The following is a 27,243-nucleotide window of genomic DNA, read 5'->3' as shown; positions in this document are numbered from 1 at the left end:
GTGCCACCACGTCCCTTACTGCCACCACGTCCCTTACTCTCAGTAGCAGCTGGTATCTGTTGTGGCTTGCTGGGGCAGAAGACAGAACACAGCTGAGTAGAATTCAAGGGCGAAATGGGTACTTATACTCACAAAGCAGGCAAGCAAGCTGATTGTTCACCTCCCACTATGTGTGAGTACCTAAGACAGGACCCTCACCTTCTGCTCCTAATAAAGAGGCTGGCAGAAGTGGCCATGCTGAGGGAAACCTGAAATTGTGGTGGTGCAGTGACCCATGTATTCTGATGGACTTGCTACTTTGTGCTCTCACTGAAGGCAAACAAAAAAGTAGCCAAAACCAACAAAGTAGTTGGGGGAGACAAAGAGCATTTTCAGCTTATTTGCTACTGAAACAGCCATCTCTCTTGTATAAGTAAGCAAAGCCTTCCAGAAAATGACAGATAATTGTTTAGGTAAAGAAAATGAACGTGTAGATTAGTGTTTGGTGTATGAAGTGTAGGATGGAGATTAGAAAAGTCTAAACTACTAAAAATTTATATTCTACTATGGTTCTCATATACGTTCTCAGAATTTAATATTAATTTATTGAAATCAATATATCCTGCCCTGTGTCTAGAGATCTCAGGACACATTATAGACAAAAAAATCAAATGAAAAAATGAAAAAAAAAAAGATAAAACAATTTAACAGAGTAAAACAAAAGACATGAGGAAAATCTGCAACCCATAGTTAGAGTCAAGCTATGGTTACTTGGTCCCAAAAGTCTGCATGAAGAGCCAAGTTTTAACTTAGCACCAAAGTGACACAAACATCTGCAGCAACTGGTTTCTCTATGGAGTCAAAGAACACCCGTTTTTAAAGATAGCAGGAAAAATAGAAATATTTCATGAAACCCTGAGGATGCTTCTTACTTAGCACTCCAAAACAAATTGATGCATTACCAAAAGAAAGTCTTCTAGAATGGTCTGCTCTTAGCTGCCCACACCCTGGATCTTTTGATGGCTTAAGGTATAGAAATAATGTAAGCAACAATTTTAATTAAACTGATCACTGCCTGTTTTAATATCAATGTATGTTGATACCAGTTTTAATATCAAGTCATTTCCTTGTAGATTATCTGGAAGCTGAGAAGTTGAGTCATGGAAACTAGACTTATTTTGTTAGAAAAAGTTGACCCTGCCCTCCTGAAGCAATAGACAAATAGCTGCTACATACCACTTTTACTCACTTCACTTCATGGAAGGAGCTTGTACCAATTAAGTTAAACCAAGTGCACCATCAGAAGGCAAACATATAGAGTTGTTTTCCAGCCCAGAGGTTACAGGGAAAGGGCAAATTCAGTACTAATTAACTTTCCCCACACCACTAATTAAGAAGAACATCTTGCTTTTCACTCTTGTCCACCTGTGAATTCCACATGATGAACACTGTAGAAAAAATGTTTGTGAAAGATGCTTTATTAAATATGGGTGGCAGCTGGGCCTGGTGTAAGGTTTTTACCTTTCTGTGAACTATAAAAGTTCCAAACATCACAGGAGTCAAGAGGGAGATATTGTGTATCTCAGTGCAGAGTACATTATTTGGAAGCAAAAGCTCAGGTTCAATCTCTGTCATCATTAGGTTAAAGGATTAGGTACCAGGTACCGCAGAGAGCTTCTATCAGTTAGAGTAGTCCAGTGTTTCCCAACCTAGGGGTCAGGAATTCGAAGGTGTCACAAAGTGTTTTTTGAGAGGTTGTGGGTGTCCTTATATATGTTGTAGACCTTGTTCAATAATTTCTTCCTTGACCTTTCAGAGCCAAATATAGACCAGATGGGTGGGATACAAATCAAATCAAATCAATCAATCAAATATGTATATGTATGAGAAACAGGCCCTTTGGAGGAAAAAGAAGCCTCTACTTTCTGAGAAGAGACAACATTACACTATTAAAAATGTCTTTTTATACAAACATGGTGGGGAGTTGCAGATTATTATAAAAGGGGGTCATGACTCGAAAAAGGTGGTAGACAGTATCAGACTACAGAGATAAAAAGGAAAATGGTTTGTAACAAGGCTGAGAGGATGCCCCTATGAGAACACTGCATCTATGCCACATAAAGTTTTACGTTTCTTTATAAAAAGACTGTAAGCTGTAAAATAAATTCTCATATGTATTCTGATTCCCAGCCTCATACAAGCTCTAAGGGATTATAGAGCTTCTCTACATGAGCCTGTTTATGCTACCTAATTTTCACTGTCAGTACATAATTCCAACTGACTGAACAGGTTGCAGACTAGCAAGAAATGTCATACAGTATTCCTGTAAGCTCTTATGTGTGAAAGAAGCACATGTCAAGTGCTGGTCAAGATGTCTATGTAGTCACCTTTTCATAAAAGTCACCATATACATCAGGCGAGGTGTGCAAATCATAGGCTGGTCTGTAAGTATAGCTCTCATAGCTTGTTTTACACAGTAATCTGGTTTCAAAGGTGGAAGGAATGGCTCAATTTCTTTTCTGAAAGAAAGCAGCAAGTCACACTTTAGAAATGTGTTTACAGAAATGTACATGTAGTGAGAAAACCCAAGTAATGCTAAGAGCACTCATATCTCGCTGATATTAGCAAGGGCAAGATTTACAGATGAGATCAACTTTCTGCTACTGAGATCAATGGGACCTTTATTATTTAATGCACTTTTAATATTGTACCTCTGTCAATAAGTGTCTAGCATTTTACAATAAAACTAGAAAAAAGATTATGATACAACAATTTTTTAACAAGCAAGAACACAATAGAAAATTACATGCATGACAGTAACAGGGTGTAGATACTTTAACCCTCCAGATATTTTGGACATCAACTCCTAGAAGCTTCAGCCTGTATGGACAGTGATGAGGAATTATAGGATCAGTAGTCTAAAAAGATCAGGGCAAAATCCTGCTAGGAAAAGCAAAGCATAATAGTTCTGTGCAATTTCTAGCTTGCTCCACTGGGAAGGGTGGAGCATTCACACGGGCAAGGAGTTAGTGAATATCTCTTGCACAAACACTAGAAGAAATGCACCCATGCCAGAGGGTGTTGGGTTAAAGGTTCACCTGCACTGCTCTAAACCAAGGAGGTGGAACTGGGTAAAGAAATTATAACTGAATGTTCGGTGGAAGCATGGGGGGGCAGGTTTCCCCCAGCACTAACATAAATCAAATAGCAAGAAACCCAACCTGATCTCTCTGGGGAGGGAATTTGATGGTCTCATGCCCTTAAACAGTTTCTTAATTAGAAAGTTTGTTCTGTATTGCAGAAGTATGTAAATATAAATTGAATAAACACTGCCCCAAATCCTGTTACTTATTTATTCTAGTAAAATGCAATTCTCATAAATCTCAGTGGTAAATTGCCAAAAGTTAAAGAAGTTCTGGAGAATTCTGGGAGTTTCAGTCTAAAAAAAAATAAAGAGAGAGAGAAAAGAATGGCACAGCACTATAAGAGGCATTGATGTATTACCAGAAAAGCAAAGGCTAATGAGCTGTTAACTTTGAGCTCGGGTTGAAAGATATTCACAATAATTTGTAAGTAGGTAAATGTTTTATTTCAGCAACCCCTAAATCTTGGTATTTCAATGTTTTCCTAAATGAAAATGGAAATAAGAAAGAGCATGTTTGTTTACCTAATTCTGCAGCCTCTGAACATTCCTGTGTCTACAAGGTAAGGGCAAACCAATGTTGTTTTAATACCATCTTTTTCTGCTGCTTTCAGTTCATGGCTCAGAGATTCATGAAAACCCACAGCTCCAAATTTACTGGCACAATAATCCTAGATTGGGAACATAAAAACAAATTTGAGGACTTTAGCAGGTTAGAAATTAGCTTTTTGTGTTTCTAAATCCAATATTTCTATGCAAAGCAACATTAAACAATGCTGACTTTGTCATTCATACTGCTTTATGTGGCTTTGTTTCTATTCATCAAACAGGATCACAAAGAAACAAAACAACAACAGTTCACCCAGATGTCTTTACCAAAGTTTGGCATGGCTTTCCATCCGTGTAAAATTAATAAAGTATTTCTGTCATAAGAAATTCAGAGAACAATAGCAACAGCTAACCTCATTTTTCTTAGCTTTTACGCTTGTAATACTGTTTATTCATATTTTTAAAAAATATACACAGGTATATTTGGCTTCATACCAAGTTTGGAAAAAAAGCAGAAACTACAGTGTGCAGTTTGTCTAAAGTTCTCAATCATTTCAATTCTTTTAACTATTGTTCCCAGTTCAGAAGCAGTGGAAAAATTAAGAAAGGAAATCAATATATTTATTTATTTATTTATTTATTTATTTATTTATTTATTTATTTATTTATTTATTTATTTATTTATTTATTTATTTATTTGATTTAGAGAGAAGATGCGTTTTGAAAAGAAGAACATGAGTGAAACTTCCATGCATAACTGAGCTTCATAGGCCAAGAAATCTTCATCTCTCACCATCTGCAATCTTTGCTCAAGATGAAGAAAAATTATTTGGGATGAGAATCATAACACAAAATACAAAGAAGTGCAACTTCTACCTCTTTCTCGTTTTATATTTTACAGACATGGGGCAGCAAATGGGGGGGGGGAGAGAAAGAGATACATGCGGACCATTCAAGGAAAGGAGCCAGGACAACAGTGGACAGGATTTCCATTAAACCACCGCAGTTAGGATGTGTGCTGCTTAACCCAGCAACTTTCCATAGCTTCCTGGAAATTTGGTTACTCGCAATGAATACATAGGCTAAACCAATTCTAGTGTGCTGTGTCCAGTCTGCTTGCTCACTAATGAGTTCTTTTTATACAGCATGCCAGAGAATAATGGCCAATCTAGAAAGACAATCAGAACACTTGACTAATGAATTATTACTGGCAGTGTAAAATAAGTCTAGCAAGACAAAGAGCTATTAGGAACAAAAACAGACTGTTAGCTGTGCGCTCCTAAAAAGCAGAAGGAAAACTGATTTAAAGAAAAGATCCTGTAAATTCTGCCAACCACGGACCTTCGAAGAAATTACTGGCTTGTGTGACTGATATTTTTCTGCTACAAAAAGTGGAAGAAGAAACTAGAGAACTATCTATCCTGGACTTGATTTTAACCACTACAGATAACTTATTAGAACAAGTGGCAGTAAGGGGAAAGTGACATGCTCTACTGGAATTCTTGTTTTCAAAGGAAACCAAAGCAGAGTGTAACCACATAGGTACGCTAGGTTTTATGAAAATTTTAACAAAGTCAAAGCAATTATAAATAAGGACCCGTGGCAGGATAGGCAGGATATCTTAATAAGAAAAGGTGAATGAGATAGGTGGGAGTTTCTAAAAAAGGAAATTCTGAAGGCACAACTACAGACAATTCCAACAAGAAAAAAAAAGCAGAAGACAGAAAATGACCAATGAAGTTTCACAAAGCTCAGAGAGGACCTGAAAATAAAAAAGAATACATATTGGAAGTGGAAAGAAAGCCAGGGAACAAAGAAATAGTGCAGACAGGGAGCAAAGAATTGCAGGGATGGCATTAGAAATGCCAAAACTCAGAATGAGCTAAGATTAGCAATATACGCTAAAAGCAACAAAAAAGCATTCTTGAGGTACATGCGTAGCAAAAGTGCAGTAGGAATATCCACAGTAAGGTTTCAAGAACATATAAGGATAATTCTACTACTTTGATTACATATTTCAAATATACACCTATCACCAACATCTTGTCTAAAAATACAAGTGCTTCTTATTTGCCCTGGTGATATCTGTCTCTCATTTAAGCAAGCCAGTCATCACCTTGTTGTAAACAAACTGGCTTTACACTTGTATATGTGGTCACTGGATTCCCCCTTGCATTGACAGTGTTAAAGGAAGACCCACACAATTCTGCACATGGTTTCCTTCAAACGGGATACTGGTCTATATGTTCCTCTGTAAGAATATTGTTCAACAATATCTGGATTCTTCAATCCGTATTATATTCTAATACTTCATTGTGCATATGTGATGATGTTGCTAAGCTGTGAGAATAATTCTTCAAAGGTATTTCTTGTATTTCCAAAAAGGATTACTTATTGCCTTTCTTTCTGCAGTGATAGTTGTGTGGTAGCTATTTCTAGAAATTAAAAGCATGTTGTTGTTGGCTACATTATTACCTATAACTTACACTCACCAGGACCTTAATTTTCAACAACAGTTTTAAGAAGTCTAACAAACCTCCACTCCAGCAGTACTGAATAGGCCAAGGGAACTTGCAACAGTGACAATGTGTCCATGATTCAGTTCCAGCATTTTGGGAAGGAATGCTTTTGTAGTCTGTAAAAAACACACATACAAGAGTAAGTTACTAATTCCTTATTAAACCTGATTTGCTTTCACACAAAATGCAAAACTACAAAGGATCTTTATACATCAGAATAATTTCTAGTTTTGAGGCACAGGTTTACAACGCTTTGCAAGTGTGGAGTTTAAATGTAAATAAAACTACTGCAACAAAATGCAGAGGTCAATTTATTTCTTCTGTTACTATACATAACTTAATTTGCTCTGTTTTGACCTGAAAGCCAGTGGCCAGGCCATAGTCACAAAACACTTTGAGCCATGAACGGCAGGAACCTAGCATATTTGTTTGGGACAGCATGTTTGTAAATTCCGTCTCCTTTCAGAACAGGTAAAAATACTGAAGCATGGTTTCACATTTTGTTTTTTGTGTTGTGGGAATCAGGGTACAGATGCCACTCTGCTTTGTTTGTCTTCCAACAAACAGAGACAGGATTCAAAGTTTGTTCTAGATGTCGTCTAAAGTCCATCTTAGGTCTGTTCTACATTCCATCTCTGGTTTGTCAGGAGAGAAACTACCTTCTATGCATCACTGACAGGAATTGAGCTTGATGATTCATAGGGTCTCTTCCTGCTCTGCAGTTCTAAGATGGTGATGATGGTGACTGATCAACATAACTAAGAAATAACACTTATGGTTCATGGTACATTGTGTTGCACAGACTAGGGACATATGGTATAGTCAGAGGCTTATAGTTCAGTCTGGGAGACCTGGGCTGGGCTCAAATCCTCACTTGGCCAGAAATATTACACAACAATATTACTAATTACTATAGTATGACTGCTAGTTTAGCAAACACAATTTCATCAATAGAAAAATCTATTAAAAAGACCCACAAGTGCTCATACAGCTATCTGGAGATGCCCTAACTAACTGTTTACAGTAAATGTTTAGATGATTGATCTTCTGTAATATGAACTGGTTTTGATTAGTATTATCCAAGTTGCATTTACTAGCCACAAAGAACAGTGATATGGATCTCAGAACTGTCTGATGTCTCTTGACACTTTTCACTGGAATATTCTAAGTCAAGGCCTGGATAAGTTCTTTTCTTGGACTATAACTTCCTGAATCCCCAGGCAGCACAGAGTCGAGTGCTAGGCTCTAATCTAAATCCACAGTCCATAACCAAGTTTTAAACACAGAAAACATTTGAAACAAGCTAGAGTTTAAGGGTCAGTAGTATTAGCTCTAACCAAAGACAAAATCCCACATAATGTTGTCTATAAGATAAAGGTAAAGGATGCATTACTCCTTTCACAAACTGGATCACTGAAAAGTAGAGTGACTTCTTACATGTGAGAAAAGAGGAAATGCATGACCAAAAAAGGGAGGGAAGATGATAAAAAAAATATTTAAAATGTACACATATACACATAAATGTGGAACTGCTAGATTTTAAAAAGAAGTACACAATACCTCTCACCATAACAGAAGTACTGTAATATTCCCTTGAGGTCAGGAACACTGATGGACACAAGGTTGACAAACAACAGTTTAAATTAAAGGGACATAAAACAACTGTCAGACAACATGCCTCATGAAGCTCCTATTTCAGTTTCTAACCATAATACAAGGGGTTGGTTTACCTAGGATTTGATCTTAAGGCTGGGCAAAATTTGGTCCTCCATATGTTAGACCACAGCTCCCAACAGTCCTAAGCAGCACAACCAATAGTAAGGAATGCTAAGAACTGCAACCCAACAACATCTGGAGGTGAATGCTTTACTTCTTATTTCTACAATGGTACATAAAACATTTGTTTAATAAGTGCACTTATATCCCCTTGTTCTGTTAGGGATGATGCATATAATTGGCTCCCCATTCCCTTATTTTATCCCACAGTCCTTGTCAAGTACTAGATGCCATACAAACCATACAGGTAAAGGGCTCCCATTACAATTCAAGACAATGCTTTCAGGATGTGTCTTGCTAGTTGTTTTTAGAAATCTGAGCAACTGTTTGAGGTTTCTTAGACTAAATGTTGGCAATCTGATTTTTTTTAAAGTTGTAACAAACATGCTAGGTCAGAACAAAAATAAAAATAACCAACATAAAGACAGTACTGGACAACACCAGCAATCATTATGTTAGACTGCACAGGGAAGCCATTGAAATCCACAAACACCAGCAGAGCTTCAACAAAAAAGAAGAAAGTTGAAAACTCAACAAAGCCTGGCTCCCAGCACTGAAAAATGCAGCCTGCAAAAGTTCAATGAACTCTACCCAGCTATAAGGACCAGTGATCACTGCACATAAAAGACCAGCTAACGACACCCATCAATCACAGTGACAGATCATCTCTCCCTCTTATCACAACAATAAACCCACAACAGAAAAAAAAAATCATGATCACCACAATCACCCATCTCCTGAAAAGGACAAAAACTGATCCCACAGCTATAAATACCCAACTATCCAAACAAACTGCACCAGAGCACAGACAGAGTTCTGATTCCTGTCCTCTGAAGATGCTGGCCACAGAGACTTCCTACATTAGGAAGAACAACCTTCAGAACACAGCCAAAGAGCCCAAAAAACCCATTGCAACCATAAAGTTATTTTGTAATCTCACCACACCACACCTGTATATGCCTCTATAGACTTGGCTGGGATTCCACCTGCAGAAATCTATTTGAAAGATTAAGACATCTACAACCACTTTACTGCAATCACTTTGCAGCTGTCATGGGCTTGCAGGAAGTGTCAATGTGCCAGAATTGCATTTCTGCCAAAGTGACTACATATGTAAGCCAGAAATAGGACTCATTTTTAAGTTGCTACACAATTAAAGATGACCTGATTCATAATCATATTGGTAGCTTTTTTTAAGTTAAGTGACTCAATTTAAAGAAATAAAGCATGAAACTTCGAAGCAGCTAGTCACCTGGTTCACTTTCTTTTATTTAAACCACTTGGCAAACAAATCTGTTCCCTGGGTAATTGACGGTATGAGTAATTTCAGCTTCATACTTGTAGAAAAAGACTACAGCTGACTCAGTTTAATTCCATGGTCATGGTGTCTCTGTGTTTTCCCATCAGAGATGTAAGAACAGTTTCCTTTAATGATTTTCACATGTTCTTATAGAGCTTTTTTTTGCACACAGGTGTTAAATGAGAAGAACTCAGAACTCTGAACACCACACAAAAGAGGGTTTTTACTTGGCAGCTGATGGATGACAGAAGATTAACATGTTCTCCCAATCTTGCTTCTACCACTGATCAGCATAAAGATTGACTTTGTTGTAGAATTTACTTGGTTTATTGAGGGGAAATGCAACCATATACCACTATCTTAGACCCTAGCATGAATCTTTTATTGTGTTAATCTTTCTATTCCACCTTATACGTCTAAAGAAGTAGGTGAAGGTCCACAAAAGCTTACATGAAATATATAAGAGTTAGTTTTTAAGGTGCCACAATTTTTTTGTCATTTTTATTTTGCTTTTGCCTGATATGCTTGCACAGACTAACGAAACTACCTATTCCAAAACTACACGTATGTGGGGTTAATGAACCCTCTTGGTTTAAGTCTGAACCTTAAAGGAACTATCCAATGTTTTAAAACTATATAGGGAATAAGATCCAGAATCGGATAGCTTCTCAAAAGTTCAGATTGAAATCTGGAGTGGATATATCAACACTGCGAAATCTGAGTTGCCAGCTTTCACTGATGATAATAAGAAGACCAGCTCTCTTTACCGAGTAAATCTGGCTTTGTAACAGTAATCTCTGTCTTAGTTACACCACTTCTTAGCTTCTATGATGTCTTCTACATGGGTTTACCTCTAGATAGTGTTTGGAAGCTTTCCTTGGTGCAAAATGTGGGAACTACAATGTTAACTGATGCACATATTGCAATATTGTCCTGATATTGAAAGACTTCCATTGGGAGGCCAATTGCCTCCCAGACCCAATTCAGGCTGCTGGTTTTAACTGTTAAATCCTGAAGTGATTGAGGATCTGCATATCCAAGGAACCATCATTATGAATCTATCTGGGTGTTAAAATGCTTGGCACAGACCTTCAAGAAGAATAGCACCATTAGAGACCTACATAATGGATATACAAGAAACAGCTTTCTCCCGGTTTGCTCCCAGAAAATGGCATGCGCTCCTCTCAGATCTGTGATCCACTCCCACACTTTCTGCTTTTAGGAAGAATGTTAACACACACTTCTTTAGCCTGATGACTTAAACTGATTTGATTATGAATTATTATAGCGATTATAGCAGCTTTAAATTATTTCAATGTTTACAAAGATTTTACCATATGATTTGTTCTTAATTTGCTCTTTATTTGTTTTAAATTTGGTTTTAAGTAAGTTTGTTAGCTATCTTAAGTACTCTTAGTGGAAAGGTAGCAAATAAGTAATAAATACATAACAATGTACATGGATATTTCATTCTTTTTCACTCATTCACTCACACACACACACACACACACACACACACACACATGGACAGGAATTCTTGTTTTCTGTGTAAAATGCTGGATTCTGACAAACTCTGTACACTGTCTGTTGCACAGACACATTATACATTATCACGTTGTGAATTTGTACTTTTATACTCAAAGGCTTCACAGACTGCCTTTTCTGATTTATTTATCATCAGTGCCACCCACATAAAATTCATTTCTTGCCTGGACTGCATGAAAAAATAGTTTATTCTAGGACAAATAGACTTGTTAGACATCTAGAAGGGAGTCCATAAGAGGTTGAATAATATTTTAGTGATTCTTCCATATACGAGAAATTGCATGGGAAACCATCATCTGCCTGGTTGAAATGCTTCCAGGCAACTACAATTTCAGTTTCAGTAAATCTTGCTATACGGTATATATGCAAGCATGATTGATAAATAAATAAATAAATAAATAAACAAATAAATAAATAAATAAATAAATAAATAAATAAATAAATAAATAAATAAATAAATAAATAAATAAATAAATAAATAGTTCTTGTGGGGTTTTTGGGCTCTTTATAATTGATTGATTGATTGATTGATTGATTGATTGATTGATTGATTGATTGATTGATTAAGCTGTGGGATAGCAAATTGTTCATAATTTAAAACGCTGACATTTCCCATTAACTTCCTTGATTTGCTTTGCCCAGTTCAAGAGAAAAGACGATAAAACATATAGAGACCAAGCTGTTGCAGTGTGGGCAAATGGTGCCATTACACCTCGTTTCAACATTTGAATCAATCTTTATTGCTTTGGTTACCTAGCTTCATGTTGGCTATCTGGCTACCACCACAGCCTCATAGGATTGTAAGTGAGGCAATGCAAAAATCTGAGGCAAGCTGCAGGATACAAGGAAGACAAGGAAGGATTTTGTTTCTATGACTGCATTATAGATATGCTCCAACGCAATTCTAGACATTGCAAAACACTGCCTATGTACAACATGATCCAGCTAAAATATAGCTGCTTTCCCAGTTTTATTGTCAATAGAAACCATGCATGTTCCATGTTCTGATGGCCTTAAGAAACAATTTTAATACGCTAAACAAGTATTTGCTTGTGATTTGGCAACTTTAGGATTGTAACATTTTAACTTGTGGTGAACTCTGTAATCGTCCCTTCATTTCCCCTGAAATTTTTTATTCTATTCTCAAAGTTGTTAATGAAACAAATGAAAAAAAAATGATTCAAAGTATTATAATGAGAATGATTATGTATGGAGGCTTGTTAGTACCTTTGCAAAAAGATCTGGACACAATTAATTGCAAATATGGAATAAAGCTTTCACAACAGCAAATACAGAAATGTGATCAATAGAAAAATTACGTAATATGCACCAGAATTAAATCCATCAAAACAAAACAAGAAGGTAGGACTCGCTAGCTAGCAAACTATCTACTTAAGGAAGCAGTTAAGAGAAGGTATTTCACCAGCTTCTTTCCACCATTTTGACAGCACAAAGGAACTTGCTTAACTGGTTTGACAGCCATAAAAAGAATTTCCTTGAAAAACATGTAACAAGCAACCACTCTTGATGATTCTAGGATTGGCAGGACTCTGTATACAGTGCCAAAAAATGCCAAGTCACGCATTGAGAAAATATGATTTTTTTTTTAAATCAAGAAACATATGGGATTTATTTGCTGTAATCTAGATGTGAAATTGTGCTGCATGGAGCATTGTAAAATCAGATAGTCTAAAAAAGAAAAGAAAAAAATGTGCATGAGGTAAGTGAAGAGAATGGCTAAGTGCACTAAACAGCAATGTTTCACCAAAAACCATATAGCTTTCAGCAGGTACCAAACACAGCCATCTCTGCTTCCTACTTCATTGTTTAAGGCTCACACCTAGATAATATATATAAAATTGGTTTGAAATCTTTCAGCACACATTCTGTAAAATGGATTTGAAACTTTAAGACACAAATTCTGCAGTAATATTTATTTAGGGTCTATAATGTAGAAAATATTGCTGCCATCACTTTGCCTACATTCTTTGTTACACTGTATATATTAATTTCCCACTAAGTACTGATCATTACACAACATAACTGCCAAAATCCTATTAGCTGCATCCACACATTTAATGCAGATGTTTTAATATTTGGAGGTGAATTGCCTCAAGGTGAGAAATCAATGTAGACACTTTCTGTTGTGCCTCACATCACAGGGCTCAGTGCACAATAGATAATGCCTAAAATGACTTCTTACCTTGAGGCTATTTGCCTCCAAAGTTATGCTGAATTCATTACTCTGGCATAAAATTAAAATAGGATTTTGGCCCCAGCTGCCTTCAAAAGGACATACTTTTACTTGAGTAGGAACACAGAGGTAGTTTTCTGGAATGCCCTTATAGCCTATATACCAGCAGTGATAGAAACATCCATATATTTAAGGAACCATACAGTCAGTGAATCCTAAAATAATTGAGTTGGAATCACAGAATAATTATGTAGGAAGGGGCCTATAAGGCCATCAAGTCCAACCCCCTGCTCAATGCAGGAATATAAATCAAAGGATATCTGCCAAATAGTTGTCTAAATTTCTCTTGAATGCCTTCAATGTTTGAGCACTCACCACCTCTTGAGGCAATTGGTTCCATTGCCATAGTGGTCTAAACAGTTCTGAACTTTTTCCAGCTATTCAACCGACATCTGACTTCTCGTAATTTGAACCCATTGTTCTGTGTCCTCTACTCTGGGATGATAACATATCCTGTCCATCCTCTGACAGCCTTTCAAGTATTTGAAAAGTGCTATCATATCTTCTTTTCTCATGGCTAAACATGCCCAGTTCTTTCAGTCTTTCCTCATAGGGCTCGGTTTCAAACCCTTGATCATCCTTGTTGCCATCCTCTGAACTAGTTTCGATTTGTCAGCATCCTTCTTGAAGTGGAAGGAGCCTAATAAGACAATTGGGTCCAACCTCTCTGCTCAATGATTGAAGAAGACACAAATACATTCTTTTGCTAAGTCATTCTGCAAGATTAGGGCCACTCTAGAAAAGGCTTTTTAACCTGATGATCTAGTGGATCTTACCAGCAAACTCATGACCAGGGCTATTTTAGTTAATCTCTGTTGGGGTTTTATAACCTTGCATGCTGCCTGTAGGTTTGGTTGGGAGGGGCTGTAGGTGGTCCTTCAGATAACCTGTTTCCAAACTATTTAGGGATTTAAAACTGAACAGCACTTTAAACTGGGCCTGGACACACAATGGCAATCAGTTCAACTCAGACAGAGGCTGTGTTATTCATCACATTTCACAACTAACAGCAGCAGAAAATTGGTACAAGAGTAAAAAAAAAATGACCCTCCTCTCTGTCCTGCAGTCCAGTTCAAATACACCACCCCTTCCTTCTGCCAAGTGCAACTGCTTCTGGTGGGGTAGGGTCAACAGCTCAGGACAGCTGTTCACTGGTGTACTACTACATCTTGTGTTCAGACAGAGTTAAAATACTTTTGTTGCTTTCTTGTGTTTTAAAACTGCTTGCGCTTGCCTCTTTTTTCTTAATTACACACATTTTAATTGTAACAGATTACACATTGACATGGAGTGTTTCTAACAGAGATACAATTTAGTTCATTAAACTAACCACTGCCTCATTTCTCTGTGGAAGAAGAATAACTGCATAGAAAAGCTCTTTCCCTTAACAAGAGACACTACTCTCCTGAGCACTTCTGTATGGGGTTAACAAGATGATGATTACTACTCAATTCCAGTTCATCCCATGTTACCTTACTACTCAAATGCAATAATATCCTGCATTTAATATCTAAGATGAAGCACTACAGAATACTCTGTAATAAATTTAACATTACAAAGATTAATAAGTTGTTGCCAATAACATATTAATGGTAACACTAAATTATCCAAATACTCAAATTAAGGCAGGACTCAAGGAGAACAACAGAGAGGATTTCACTAATAAGCCCCCCATAAGTGGGAAAGATATCTCAAGAGTTTCTAAGGAGTAGGCAAAGAAGTGAGTTACGTTCTAATTTAGCCCTATAGCAATGGGTTGCTCAAATATTAGCTGAAGTAAGGCATACACAAACATCAGGTTTTGATTGTCTCAGTCTTCTGCCTGTCACAGAAAGTTAACCTCTAGTCAAAGATAAAATCAAAGGTTAGAATGCCAAAATTGTTTGCAATACAAGACTACAGAGCAGGCCGACAAATTCTGAGTCTACTTTCTTAAGCTCATATATCAATTTGTATTCAAAATGTCTATCTTCATGGAAGCCTTTTCAATACAGACATATTTGCTATGGACATCCTGCACACCATATAGCTCTCAGAGGTACACCTTGGGTCAGGTTATTATGCCTCACCAAGTCCCATGTGCACTGACAGCAAAAGCCTATGGTTAATGCTAGAGAGAGGCAAGCTGTTATTCCAAGAAACTTGTACATCATTGCTGATCTTACTGCTGAGCAGCTCCTCTTCTGAAGAAGCCCAAGGATTCCCTGAAAAATGATGGTTGGCAAACTGTTCCCAGTTCTAAGTTTTTCAATAATATCTTCACTTTTTAGGCACCTCTCTGAGCCACATTTTAAAAGAACTTTTCAATTTCAGGGCAACACTTTTGCATCCTATTCAATCAATTTTCATATCTATTTTTCCTGCCATATATTTCTATCAAAATCCATAATTGACACTAGACGACCAGCCCTCTCTTTCTCTCTCCCAATACCTTTGTCACCTAAATCTTGGAAACAACACGGTCAGTTTTAAAATTGTTATTTTTGTGTAAAACAGGAGGTCATGCAAATTAATGCATCTTCAAAAAACAACATATTGAAAATAACATTTACATGTTACATTGAACGTGTTTTTGTTTTAGAGATTAGACGCATCAGTTTGGTTTGCCTTCTGTTTAACATAAAAGCATTGAGCTTATCATTAACACGGTGACACTTAACACATCATTCTTGTGCTCAGTCCCCTCCTTTTCACTCACATCCTTGGAGCTCATGAGGCACAATCTGAATACCTCTTGGCTACCAGGAATCTCCACTGAAGGACAGATGGCTGCCATCAGTCAGATATGACAACATTTAGGTAGATGGACTAATATATGGACACACTATGCAGCTATGTTCTCATGACCCCTTGAAAATTTCTTTGGGTCTTGGACCACTTCCAACATTTTCTAGTTCTATCAATCAAATATAACACACATAGCTCATTTTTAAAATAACATTTTATGTTTTAGTATTGACAAAATCAAAACCAGTGATCAGATTCTTAGTTGCACTGCAGAGAAGGGCCTTTTTAAGTACTGAATTTTAGGGTGACAAAAGACACCAACATGATTAACTGGCTTGGCCATCCTGTCCTTACAAATGCAGCCTCTATCGCAATTATGAGGAGGAAAAAAATAGATTAAAATATTCTCCACTGTTCCTTCAACTTTCCCCAAAGCACCTGGATGGAGTTCACAGAGCACAGTTTAAGCACATCTTGTCTAGCCCATTATAGAACATTTTGCAAACGGACATCAAGAGATTTCCTCTCAGGGCCAAAGACTGAAACAGGCAGCTCTCAGGGTCATCAATGAATCATGGAACAAACATTTTATCATTTAATGCTTTTTTAAGTACACAGTACAATATCAGCAGCCAGACAGTTAATTAGCAGCAAAAGCCAAATATATTAAGATGGAGCATTATCAATAATAGTATTTTTTTTTCAGCATCTCAGACTGTCTGCCTCAAATATTGACTCCTGACTAGCTAGCCTCTAAATAGTTTACCCACTGTTTATTATTTACTTCCCTTATTAAAAGCCTACCTTGGTTCAAAACTATCAGGAAGCAAAAGAAATTGGCACAGGCTTTAATAAGAACAGCAAATAAAGAAAAACTCCATAAAGGTTAGTTTATTTGTAGGTATAGAGTCTAAGCAGCCAATCCCCATTAAAGGAGTTACCTTTTGTCTTACACAGTTGCTCATTATATAAAGTTTCTTAGCACCTAAATCCTACGTCTTACTTGCTAATGCATTCCATCCCTACTTGTGAGAATTCATCACCTTAGTTGGATTAACACCGGAGATGCTTTCCATTTGGCTAGAAAGAAATGAATAATGCAAATATCCGTGCCAAACAACTCATTCTTAGTCAACCACATAAAACCAACTCAAATTTCAGTATTCTTAGTCAGCCATATGTATATTTCCCCCCACTTTAGGTCTTCTTAAGTGGTACTATGGCCATTTTTTAATTTCATGGAATTTAGACAGGTGATTTGGGGAATCATGAAAGGGAAGTTACTGGACCTAATCACCACTGTATTTGTACTGCCAGAGACAGAGAGAGATGTTTGTGGTAAATGCTGTCCAAGATGCCAAACTATCTTGACTGGCTTTGGCTAATAGGCACCCGGACCAAGCTGAAGGAGGAGTGCCATTTGCTGCTCCATCCAAAGCAGTGCAATGTCAGTCTATCAATACTATAACTGAAAGGAAGACACACTTTTAACAGAATGCCTCTTAGTTTTTGGTTTCAGAGCAATGTCCCCAGTATATGTGGAAAAAACTAAGACCCAGTGACAATTTCTTACTAGAAGCAGCAGCTAGGGTTGTCATTTTCTAAACAATCTCACTTCCCTGTCAGCCCCCAAGTATCATTTCCTATTGTTTTCCAGAGGGGTAACTATCCTTTTTGGAACAGCATGTAAGACTGCACTGGAGACAATATGTGAAGATCCTTCCTTCAGTACCAGAATAAATTAACCGAGTTCAACTCTGGATTGAACCTATTGTCTACACCAAAGGTTGACAGATCAGCGTTCTGTCTGAGCCTACAAAGACTTCAGAACACAAAGAATTTTAGACAAATAAAGGCTGGGACAGTAAAAGTCTGGTTTTAAATTACGTTATTTAGAAAGGATGATGAAGTGTAACAACATAAATGCATAATTATGATTCTCCCTTAAATAGGTGCTCAAGCAAAAAAAAAAGATTTAATATATAGATGAGGTGTATTTCAAGAGGATAAACAATATTGGTAGCTCATATATTTATTCTATCTCACAAGAACAATCAGAAGAAATTCAATTTCATACTAGAAACTCAGTTTAAGAAGACAGAGATCTGCATACAGCAGAATTTCCAGCTCAACGAGAACACTGAAAAAAATTTTCTACCCTCCAAAATATCATTTTCCTTCCTTACACAACACAGTTCAATTAAATTTAAGAAGATACAGGACTGCACCATTAAAAGAGTAATAATGTTGGAAGGCTGCATCAACACATGTATACAAGACAGGAGAGAATAGTTTATTAAGTTACAACAAACACAAACACAAAGCTTTATTACTTAAAATAATTGGTTACCAAAACATATCAACAGCACCAACATAACATACAAAGTATTAGCACTGCATAGTTACACATAAACCATGGCTGTGTACTTAAAGTGACACAGCCTCCCTCCTTCTTTAAGTCTTTTGATGCCTTGCACTTTTCTTCTTTGCTGCAAAAGCAAATTTTGCTACTTGATATGTAGCGGTTCTATCATTACCCACAATCAGCACATATAATTAAACCAAGAAGGACGTACAACACAAAGAGCTAGGGATGCCATCAAGAACTTGACTTCTGGGCAACTTAATGAATAATGAAAAAGATCTTCAGCTTCCCCTGATCTGCAGACAGAATCTTGGATGGAATTGGATGTTGTCCTATATTCCTTCCATGGCGGAGTTATGCTAAGTCTGAAGAAGTGGAATTTTATCCATGAAAGCTTGCAATTTGTTTAATTTTTAGTGGTGATGGCATACATTAAAAATGAATAACTGTTACTGATTTTCTTAAGGGACAGTAGAAAGTTTGAAAAAATAATTCTTCAAACCAAATAATGTTTTCTACAGTGAGTACCAGCAAGAATACATTTGTGAGATGGTACACAGATCCAGCAATGTAGAATAAAGGCAGTTTTTTTTTACTTTGACCAGGCTGCTTAACTTTATTAGAGATAACCTTGTTAAAGTTTAACTTTTTTAAGAGACTAGAGTGGACAAGGACTCTGTACGAATTCCATTGCTGTATAAAATGGGTCTGACTGAGTTCATCCTGTACTCCTAGGATAAACTCTGTAAAGGGGGATACCTTTTATTGGACCACTAACATTTAAATGAATTGCAAGCTTTCATGGATAAAATTCTACTTCGTCAGCCTTAGCGCAACTCTTTCATGGCTAGTGCAGAAGAATTGTCCAGAAATTGATGGTACATGTCTGTGAGAGGTGATGTAAGTTCACTTATTAATTCAAAATCAGTCAAGGATCAGATAATACACCTGAAGAGAGTTCTAGGCAAAAATCAACATGGAAGCTATTAAGAAATCAAAGCCACTTGTCTGCAGGTAAACTCAATTGCTCAAAGTTTATGTTGCTTTGTAATTTGAATAAATTAGTTGAGAAAGGAGAAAAAACATAGAAATAACAAAAACAGAGAAAATCCAGGTTTACTGAGACACATTTTGGACATCACTTTAGTTGTCTTGCTAATGTTCCTTTGTTAGGACATGAGCCTACATAACACTGAGGGAATACTTGTTAATGCTCTTTCTGCTGAAAAGTCTGTTGGTCTATATTTAGACATCTGCACAGAACCATCTATCTTTGACTTTAGCATATGCATTTAGTCAAACAGTTGTACTAACATATAGATTTTATTAATGTATACACAGAAAGGTCTACAATACTATTAACATTAATCCTGCCTGGCTGGCATCATCCCAGATTTCTGTGGAAGGGGTAAAGAGTCGCTGTGTGCACAATTTAAACATGGTAGATATACATGACATTTCAAAGCTATTTTTAGCTCAGCCTAAATGTTTCCATAAAAACAGTAGGTTAGGAGACAGGGTCTCTCATTCCCTTCCTTCCTATACAAATGCCCCTCTCTGGTTTAGCCATAGTTTTGTGTGATGTATATACTTCACTACTTACCGTGGTCAGCAATAATCAGGATTGCCCTTTTAACTAGAATGTGAAGCAAATTTGCAAATGCTGGCTATTTGCATTGACCATAGCTAGCTAGCACTGATGAAGATGAGATGTAAACCACAAGGAGTGGGGATCAGAAAAGAGCATGTTCTTTATCTGCCAACAGTTGTTAGGAAATAGTCAATGTTACGTATAATGCTGGTCTCCTTTTGTATTATAATGCTGCTTCAATGCACTGCTTTGCTGAACTTCAATTTTATGATTCTCCATTTTGGTCTTCTATGAAAGATGCCTTGAGAAGGTTTTAACCTAAAAGGCAGCTTTAAAATATTAAAATATTCTACAACACTGCTAGAGATTATAGTTTTATATTAGTGTTTGAATAGCTTTCAGATACCTGATGCCCAGCTTCTCTTAGACTTAAAAATGGTTCCCCTGAAGTTCATTGGAAGAGCCCATAGGTCAAGTATGAGATTTTCTGTATCACCTGCAGATATTTACTTAACCTAGACCAGAGAAGGAGATTCCTGCTGCAACCATCCTTCACCAGTGGTAATACAAACCAAAACAAGAACTAGTCAGGTTGCAGGTTCTAAGCTAGGCAGCAAAATATAGCTGTAGGATCCATCTCTGTTCTACAACAATAACTTTTTGTCTTCCAAGTACTGCAATTCATTTCCATCCTTTGTGCAAGAGAACAGCCAGGTTCTGCATCATTTGAAAATATTGATTTGACTTCTATAACACCACAAGTAACATAACTAGATGTTGCTCAGTTTGTTAAAGATCTTCTGCTTAGTTTGCACCATAAAACAGGCACACGATACAACCTTGGCTTGTACTGAAATAAATAGGTAGGTACGTGTGCACAGAATTGCAGTTTAGAACAAAGGACTGGCAGTATTCTCAATAATGGGGTTGTAACAGTTTTCTTCAAAGCATAATCTATACCCAACAACCAGCATAACAACATTGCTACAAGAACACGAAATCATAAACAACTATCTTATTGGCACTATCAGTTGTGATAAAATATGGATCATATTTTCTGGGTTTGGTAGTATATACATAGGCGAAGGATACAAACTCAATCAATATTGCTATTTTTCACTATGTGTGATTTGGCTACATTGCATGTTCTACCATATAGATCACAAGTAACCTTCTTTGCAGCCATATGCACACAGAAGCACTGCTCTCCACCACCACTCTTTGTAGTTATGACTCAGATGTACATATAAAAAAGAGTGCTGGACAGCTGCTTCCTCTTTCTGCTTCAGATAGCTTTGCCCGTTTCAGCTATAATCAGGAAAAGGCAATCTCAGTAAATAGACAGTGTTCCACTTCAACAAGTTCAACTGACTGGAAAAGCCAGCATGGAAACAGCAAATTCATCTTCTGAATATGGGGCATCAGTGCTATGATGGCAGAGTTACTTATAGGTACATATCAACTGAAATTACTTCAGTTATTTTTCATTTATTATTAGAAGGTATGCTGACTGAACTGTTCTATTGGATTTTGGATCAAATATACAGAAAGATAAATAACCAGATGATAACTCAGAAACAAGATATGTCTTCAACAACAGTTTCCTTGGTTGCTGCATCTGTGGTTCAGTTACATTCCAAAAGGCAACTATCAGAAGGGGAAAGGTAAGATTTTATAGCTACTGAAGGCCATGTTTCCATGGAAGACATGGATCACTGACAGAGTTTGTTGTTTTCTGAAAAGTGTAAAGTACGTCTTCCCATTTAAATCACATTCAAAGCAGTACTCTCCATGATGAACTAGATGGCCAGATATGGGGCAGTATATCTACTGTGATACTTAAGATTGTATCCAAGTGGGGCTACTTACAGGAACCAAGGTGATTTTCAGCCATTCCTCCCCCTGCTGCACTGAGCCACCCTTCAGAGCTGATTTGGGGGAGCTATGAGAGGGATATAAAAATAATGCCTCCCCGTTCTTCTACTGGTGAATTCCTTCAGCAATGGTGAGCATAACTGCATACATTCCTTAGATATAGCCCTTGATTGATAGAAGCATGTCATATTGCAGAAAGGGAGGAGCAATAAAACATGTTGGCTGAAATCTTGTGCACAAACATAACTCTTAGTGGTAAAATTCTGCGATTTGATTAAATGTTAGTAGGCATTGCATTATGTGCTGCCTGCCATGTTGTGTGACTTCGTATGCAACAGAAAATACCTCTGGATATTTCATAAATTATGGTGATTTGCTGCTAAAATGTAAACCTTTTGCATAACTGCACAACAGAATGTTGGCCATTAAAATATTTTAAACTAAGGATTCAGCAGGATTCAACTTTTTCAGAACTGAGATGATAACCTTTACAAACAGAGTTTAGGATTTTAGCTGGCTGATCAGTGTCGGGATTCATGTGTCTTAATAAAAGGCATGTTAAAAACTCTGGAACAATAGCATTCATTCAATTAATAACATTCATATTAATTTACATCATTTCCAGATGCTAATGTTTCACATTTTGTCTTGATATTTATGCTGTTCATCCACATTTGGATAACAAAGTAAATGCACATATGTTAGTTTTTGGCTGAGAAACAAATAAAAGCTTAAGCATTTGCAGAGGAAAATTTCTTTGTAAAGGAAGTTATTAAGAGAACACTTCAAGTACAGAAGTTGTGGGCCACTATTTGACTACAAAACAATGTTTAGTGCATTACTAACAATGGTTCTGAACCAGAGTAACTCCATCCAAACAATGTGAGAGCATCACAGGAGTACTTCAAAGGCAGAGTAGGAAATATGAAAAGGATTTCTAGAATATGATTAATATTTTAATTATAACACATTTTTTTCACAATAGACCTAACTGAATTCAATGGTACTTCCTTCTGTTCAAATGCATAAAGCATCATCTTACATGGCTTCAATCCTATACATGTTTACTAGTGAGTGAAGCCCGTTGAAAAGATTAAATATGCACAGGAAAACACTGTTAGCTTTTTACTGTTGCTTAGTATTTTAAGATGAGTCTTTAGAATGTACAAGGTCATAAATAATTGCTGATACACGCACTGGAGAAGAGCAGCTGGATAGTTCAGGATACTCCCATATTTTAATGGTAATGTTGTCGTAAGTGACAAAATTTCCAAGAACTCTAAATTTTATAGCCATGACACAAGGATATACTACCCAGTTAACAGTATCTCCTGCTTTTACAACTAGACAGATACAATTTGTTTCATGTGTAAAAAAGTCTTACATTCTATCTGTAAAACAAATCAGAACAGGATCCTTCAAATTTTGCAACTAGTGTATGCTGAAACTGTTCCTTCTTTCAATTCATAATTTAATTCACCCAGTGGTATGCATTATGACTCTAAAGGGTATACTTGACATGAGGTCAAAAACCATTATTCTGCTTTCCTACTAGGTATTTATGACAGGTTCAAGAAATACCTAAAGCTGACAAAACTGTTTCAATATTACAAATGGTGGAATTATCGCTGTGCATAATATGCAGTGGCTTTTAAGTAGATTTTATAACACAGTTCAAGTAATCCTGAGAACATCCAGGCAGCAATGCAATTCCTAAGAAGATTACACTTTTTCAATGTTTTTAATATAAGTCAGCCAAGAAAGCAGAGTAGGCAAATGAATGCCATGGTTCTCTCTACATAACTGTATTGTCCAGTACTCCAGGGTGTCTTTTCTGATCTAGGCTCCTCCAGATATGTCACCTTACAATTGCCATCATTCCCACCATCATGGCTTGGCTTGCACAATGGGAGTTGTAATCCAAAGCAAATGGAAGGAGCCAAGCTGGGAAAAGCTGAAGCCGTGCTGGCTGGCAGTGGTGGAAGTTATAGTCCAACACATCTGCAGGGCTTTCGGCTGTGGAAATCTGGCATTCTCACTTACCTTTGTGTAAGGCCCAGTGAAGACATTACACAAAATCCTGTTGGTCTAACTTCACACTGCATAATCCAATTCAGGCAGGAGAAATATTTAATTTAAAATAATTAAATGCTTCCTATCCCCCCACTTTCAAGTCCTGGGGCTTCCTGGGGGCCCTTTTGCCCCATGGAAACCTTTTGAAACCCTGGGGTACAGGTAGAAACCTTTACAAGTAAAAAAATTGCTGCCAGATCACTGCTGGCAGTGCCGAGCCTGGTGCTGATGATTCTATGGTGTTTTGTTTTTGTTTTTACTTGTATAGGATCCCTCCTAATTTCAGGCCCCCGAGGACTTCCCAAGGGTAAAAAGGAGCCCTAGGGAGCCTCAGATCCTAAAAAGTGGAAGGTAGTAGGTTTCAATTTCTTTAAATTACATTCTTCTAGAGCCCAGTCCAGGTTAAAAGGTAAAGGTAAAGGTTCCCCTTGACAATTTTTGTCCAGTCGTGTCCGACTCTGGGGGCGGCGCTCATCCCGCTCTTCAAGCCATAGAGCCAGCGTTTGTCCGAAGACAATCTTTCCGTGGTCACATGGCCAGTGTGATTTAGACACGGAACGCTGTTTACCTTCCCACCGAGGTGGTCCCTATTTATCTACTCGCATTTGCATGCTTTCGAACCACTAGGTTGGCGGGAGCTGGGACAAGCGACGGGTGCTCATTCCGTTGCGTGGATTCGATCTTACGACTGCTGGATCTTCTGACCCTGTAGCACAGGCTTCTGCGGTTTAGCCCACAGCACCACCACGTCCTTTCCAGTTCAGGTTAAGATAGTGCAAAGTTATGCGACAAGATTTTGTGCAATGGGATAGTTCTATGTGTGCAAAGGATTGCACTGCTAGTGACAGATGCAACATCAGTTGTATGTCTACAGAGATATCTTAACACTTCAGTGGTGGTACAGCAGAACTAAGTTATTCAAAGGAAAGTTCCATCGCTCTCAGCAAGGATGGGAGGTATATGTTTCCCTGGGACTTTGGACCGCGGTGACCATAGAAAATAGTGGCCTCAGTGGCCCAAGTATATTAAATGGTGTAAGTTAGCTTTCCATTTTCAGTATAAGACTTTTCTTGTGGTCAATTCAAACAACCTGGACAGAAAATATGGTTTAAAAATGTACCGCACTATGAAGTCATTCACAAGAACCAAGCGACCTCCCACTGTCAAAATTATTCACAAAACTGACAATCCTGTGATTGAGAAAATGAAAACTCCATGAACATTTTACCTGTACAACATAATCTATTGATGTCTCTGCTCTACTTAACATTAGTTAGATTCAAATCCCACTGAAATTAATAGGTATCCAACACTTATATTCATCTAACACAGCTAACATTCTCTGGATCAAGCTGAGTGAGTAAAAATACAAGCAAGTAACATAAGGACAGCTGCAAAACTAGACCCATCCCCTGTAAAAACTCACAAATGTTGTTTTAGAGGGAGAGGTTTCTGTCAATTCTGTAAAATTATTTTCATTTTACTAGGAAAAAAAATACTAAACATGGAAAGATGAACCAGGAATTTCTTATGGCATCTGGATGATGAGTCCTCCTCCTATAGCATGTATCTTAATGGACTACAATCCACTTTCTCAAAAGCATGAAATTTACAACATAGTAAATGTTTTTTGCTGCAAAAAACTAACATGACCATATCGCTACAAATAAAAATATTTACCCAGAAGTGTGCGTGGCAGTTAACCATCATGGTCCTCTCAATAAGCTCATCTGGGCATTCTAAGAGATGGTGCCCAGAAACCACTCCAGCATTGTTGACCAGGACGGAGACTTCACCAACCTCCTTGCGGACTCTCTCAGCAGTCGTGTATACATTCTCTCTTTTGCTCACATCACACGTATATGTGTGAACTTGCAAGTTGTAATGAGGTAGCACTTCCTCTTCACCATGCCCAGCTGATGAATCAAGACAAGCAAAGCAGAGGATGAAAGAGGCAAATCAGATGTATTTTTGCATGTTTAAATATCAAGAAATATGAATCAATTGGACAGGATATTGCCTCCAGCCCCAAAAGACAGACAGTGTAACAGTGAAGTATTAAGTTCTACAAAGCTTATAGTCAGTGATAATTTGTGCTCAACAGAGATATACTGTATAATAAAACTAAGGAACAGACTGACTTTAATCCCAAACAGAACTGACAAGGCTGAACCACAGGTAATTTCAAAATGGAATATCTGAATCAGAGATCAGTGGGAAGGGGAATGTGCAATGGCAGTCTATGTGTATCTCCTCAGAAAGAAGTTTTGGGAAGTTCCCTGGCCTTATTTCTAAATGTGAATAGCACTGCAATTATTTCACTAGATATACACACAATGGGCTAAGTGTAAACAAACTAAAAAGGCTGCAATCCTATACTGTACCTACTTTGACTCAGAGTACATACCATTTAACTCAACCGGATATACTTCCAAACAGACTTGTATGAAGAAGTTTGCACTAAATATAATCAAATAGAAACGCCAAAGCTTCCTTTCTACCTGAATTATACTGCAGGACTCCCACAATCCTTAACCCAGATTTCTACACAACCAGTACTTCAGCATGTTCCCATTACACCATCTCCAGAGCAACTACCATTCTTCCAGACATAGATTGACAAAGCACCCCCAGCTTGTTCTAGTGAAACACACAGAAAATTTTGTAAGCCCTAAGCCTTCTATGTAACAAAATATTTCCAGACGTTTTCCCACTTCTATATAACAGCCCTATTAATTTCACCAAGCACATGGATTATTTCTTGTCTTATCCCCTCTATAAAATGTAAAATAATTAAATAGATAAACATCAGAGTTTAATACTTAGTTGGCCAAACTGTCCCTTCCCTCTCCCATCCCACAACCTGTTTTCTTGGATTTTTACCTTAGGATTGTTTACAACTTATATGCAATTTAGCAGTTCCTAGCCAATTCCAAACAAAAATATCATATTTCAGATTTGCCATGTGCTTTTCAATCAAGGTAGCGTCTAGTACCTACTGACTGACTTTATCCTTCTATCCCCTATTAAACAAAGACCAAATTCCTTTCTAAACTTCTTGGGTGAGAACTGAGAACATTTCCCAGGGGCTGCAATCCAGCCAATATAAATATGAAGGGTATCATTCCCCTTGATCCAAGAACTTTTGAGTACTGTATATTTAAATGAAGAACCTCTGATACCACAGCAGATAAAGTCATTCTGAGACTGTTACAGAACAGCAGTGCATGTTATTGGTCCACTACTGCTCTAAAAGGGGCTTGTGCACATTTCTTCTGTAAAGCACCCAGGCGCCCTCCGAAGCAGGAGCATCTTCTTGCTTTCAGACAAAGAAACCTCTCAACCTCCCGCAGCAGGACTAATTCTGAGGGCTAACCTAATGAGAGGTGAAGCCAGAAGTGCTCAGCAGCCCAACCGATGAGGGCTAGTTTTCGCTCCGAACGTTACTCCTAAAGCCTTTAGGATCTGAAACCATCAACCACCACTCTTCATATACACCTTGCTGTTCTCACCAAGAAAAAGAACAACTAAACAGCACGGGCTTGAAC

The 27,243-nt window shown here is 37.4% G+C and overlaps 1 protein-coding gene and 1 long non-coding RNA gene across 2 annotated transcripts in view; one reads left to right on the top strand and one right to left on the bottom strand.

Annotated features, from left to right (window-relative positions):
- RDH10 (retinol dehydrogenase 10) overlaps positions 1-27,243 on the bottom strand; it is a 29,319-nt gene that overhangs the window by 1,730 nt on the left and 346 nt on the right. Inside the window, exons 2-5 of the mRNA XM_020811338.3 lie at positions 25,376-25,611; positions 6,207-6,305; positions 3,647-3,792; positions 2,367-2,498 (exon numbers count right to left, since the gene is read on the bottom strand). Coding sequence (XP_020666997.3) covers positions 2,367-2,498; positions 3,647-3,792; positions 6,207-6,305; positions 25,376-25,611 — 613 coding nt within the window. The remainder of the gene's footprint in view (positions 1-2,366; positions 2,499-3,646; positions 3,793-6,206; positions 6,306-25,375; positions 25,612-27,243) is intronic.
- LOC140706954 (uncharacterized) lies at positions 6,304-27,216 on the top strand. The gene is made up of 3 exons (XR_013545449.1): positions 6,304-19,170; positions 21,246-21,411; positions 25,183-27,216. It is a non-coding gene; the product is annotated as an uncharacterized LOC140706954 (long non-coding RNA).

This window comes from Pogona vitticeps, chromosome 4 (assembly GCF_051106095.1).
Source record: "Pogona vitticeps strain Pit_001003342236 chromosome 4, PviZW2.1, whole genome shotgun sequence".
In the NCBI taxonomy this organism is placed as follows: domain Eukaryota; kingdom Metazoa; phylum Chordata; class Lepidosauria; order Squamata; family Agamidae; genus Pogona; species Pogona vitticeps.
This window is presented reverse-complemented; position numbering and strand designations above follow the sequence as displayed.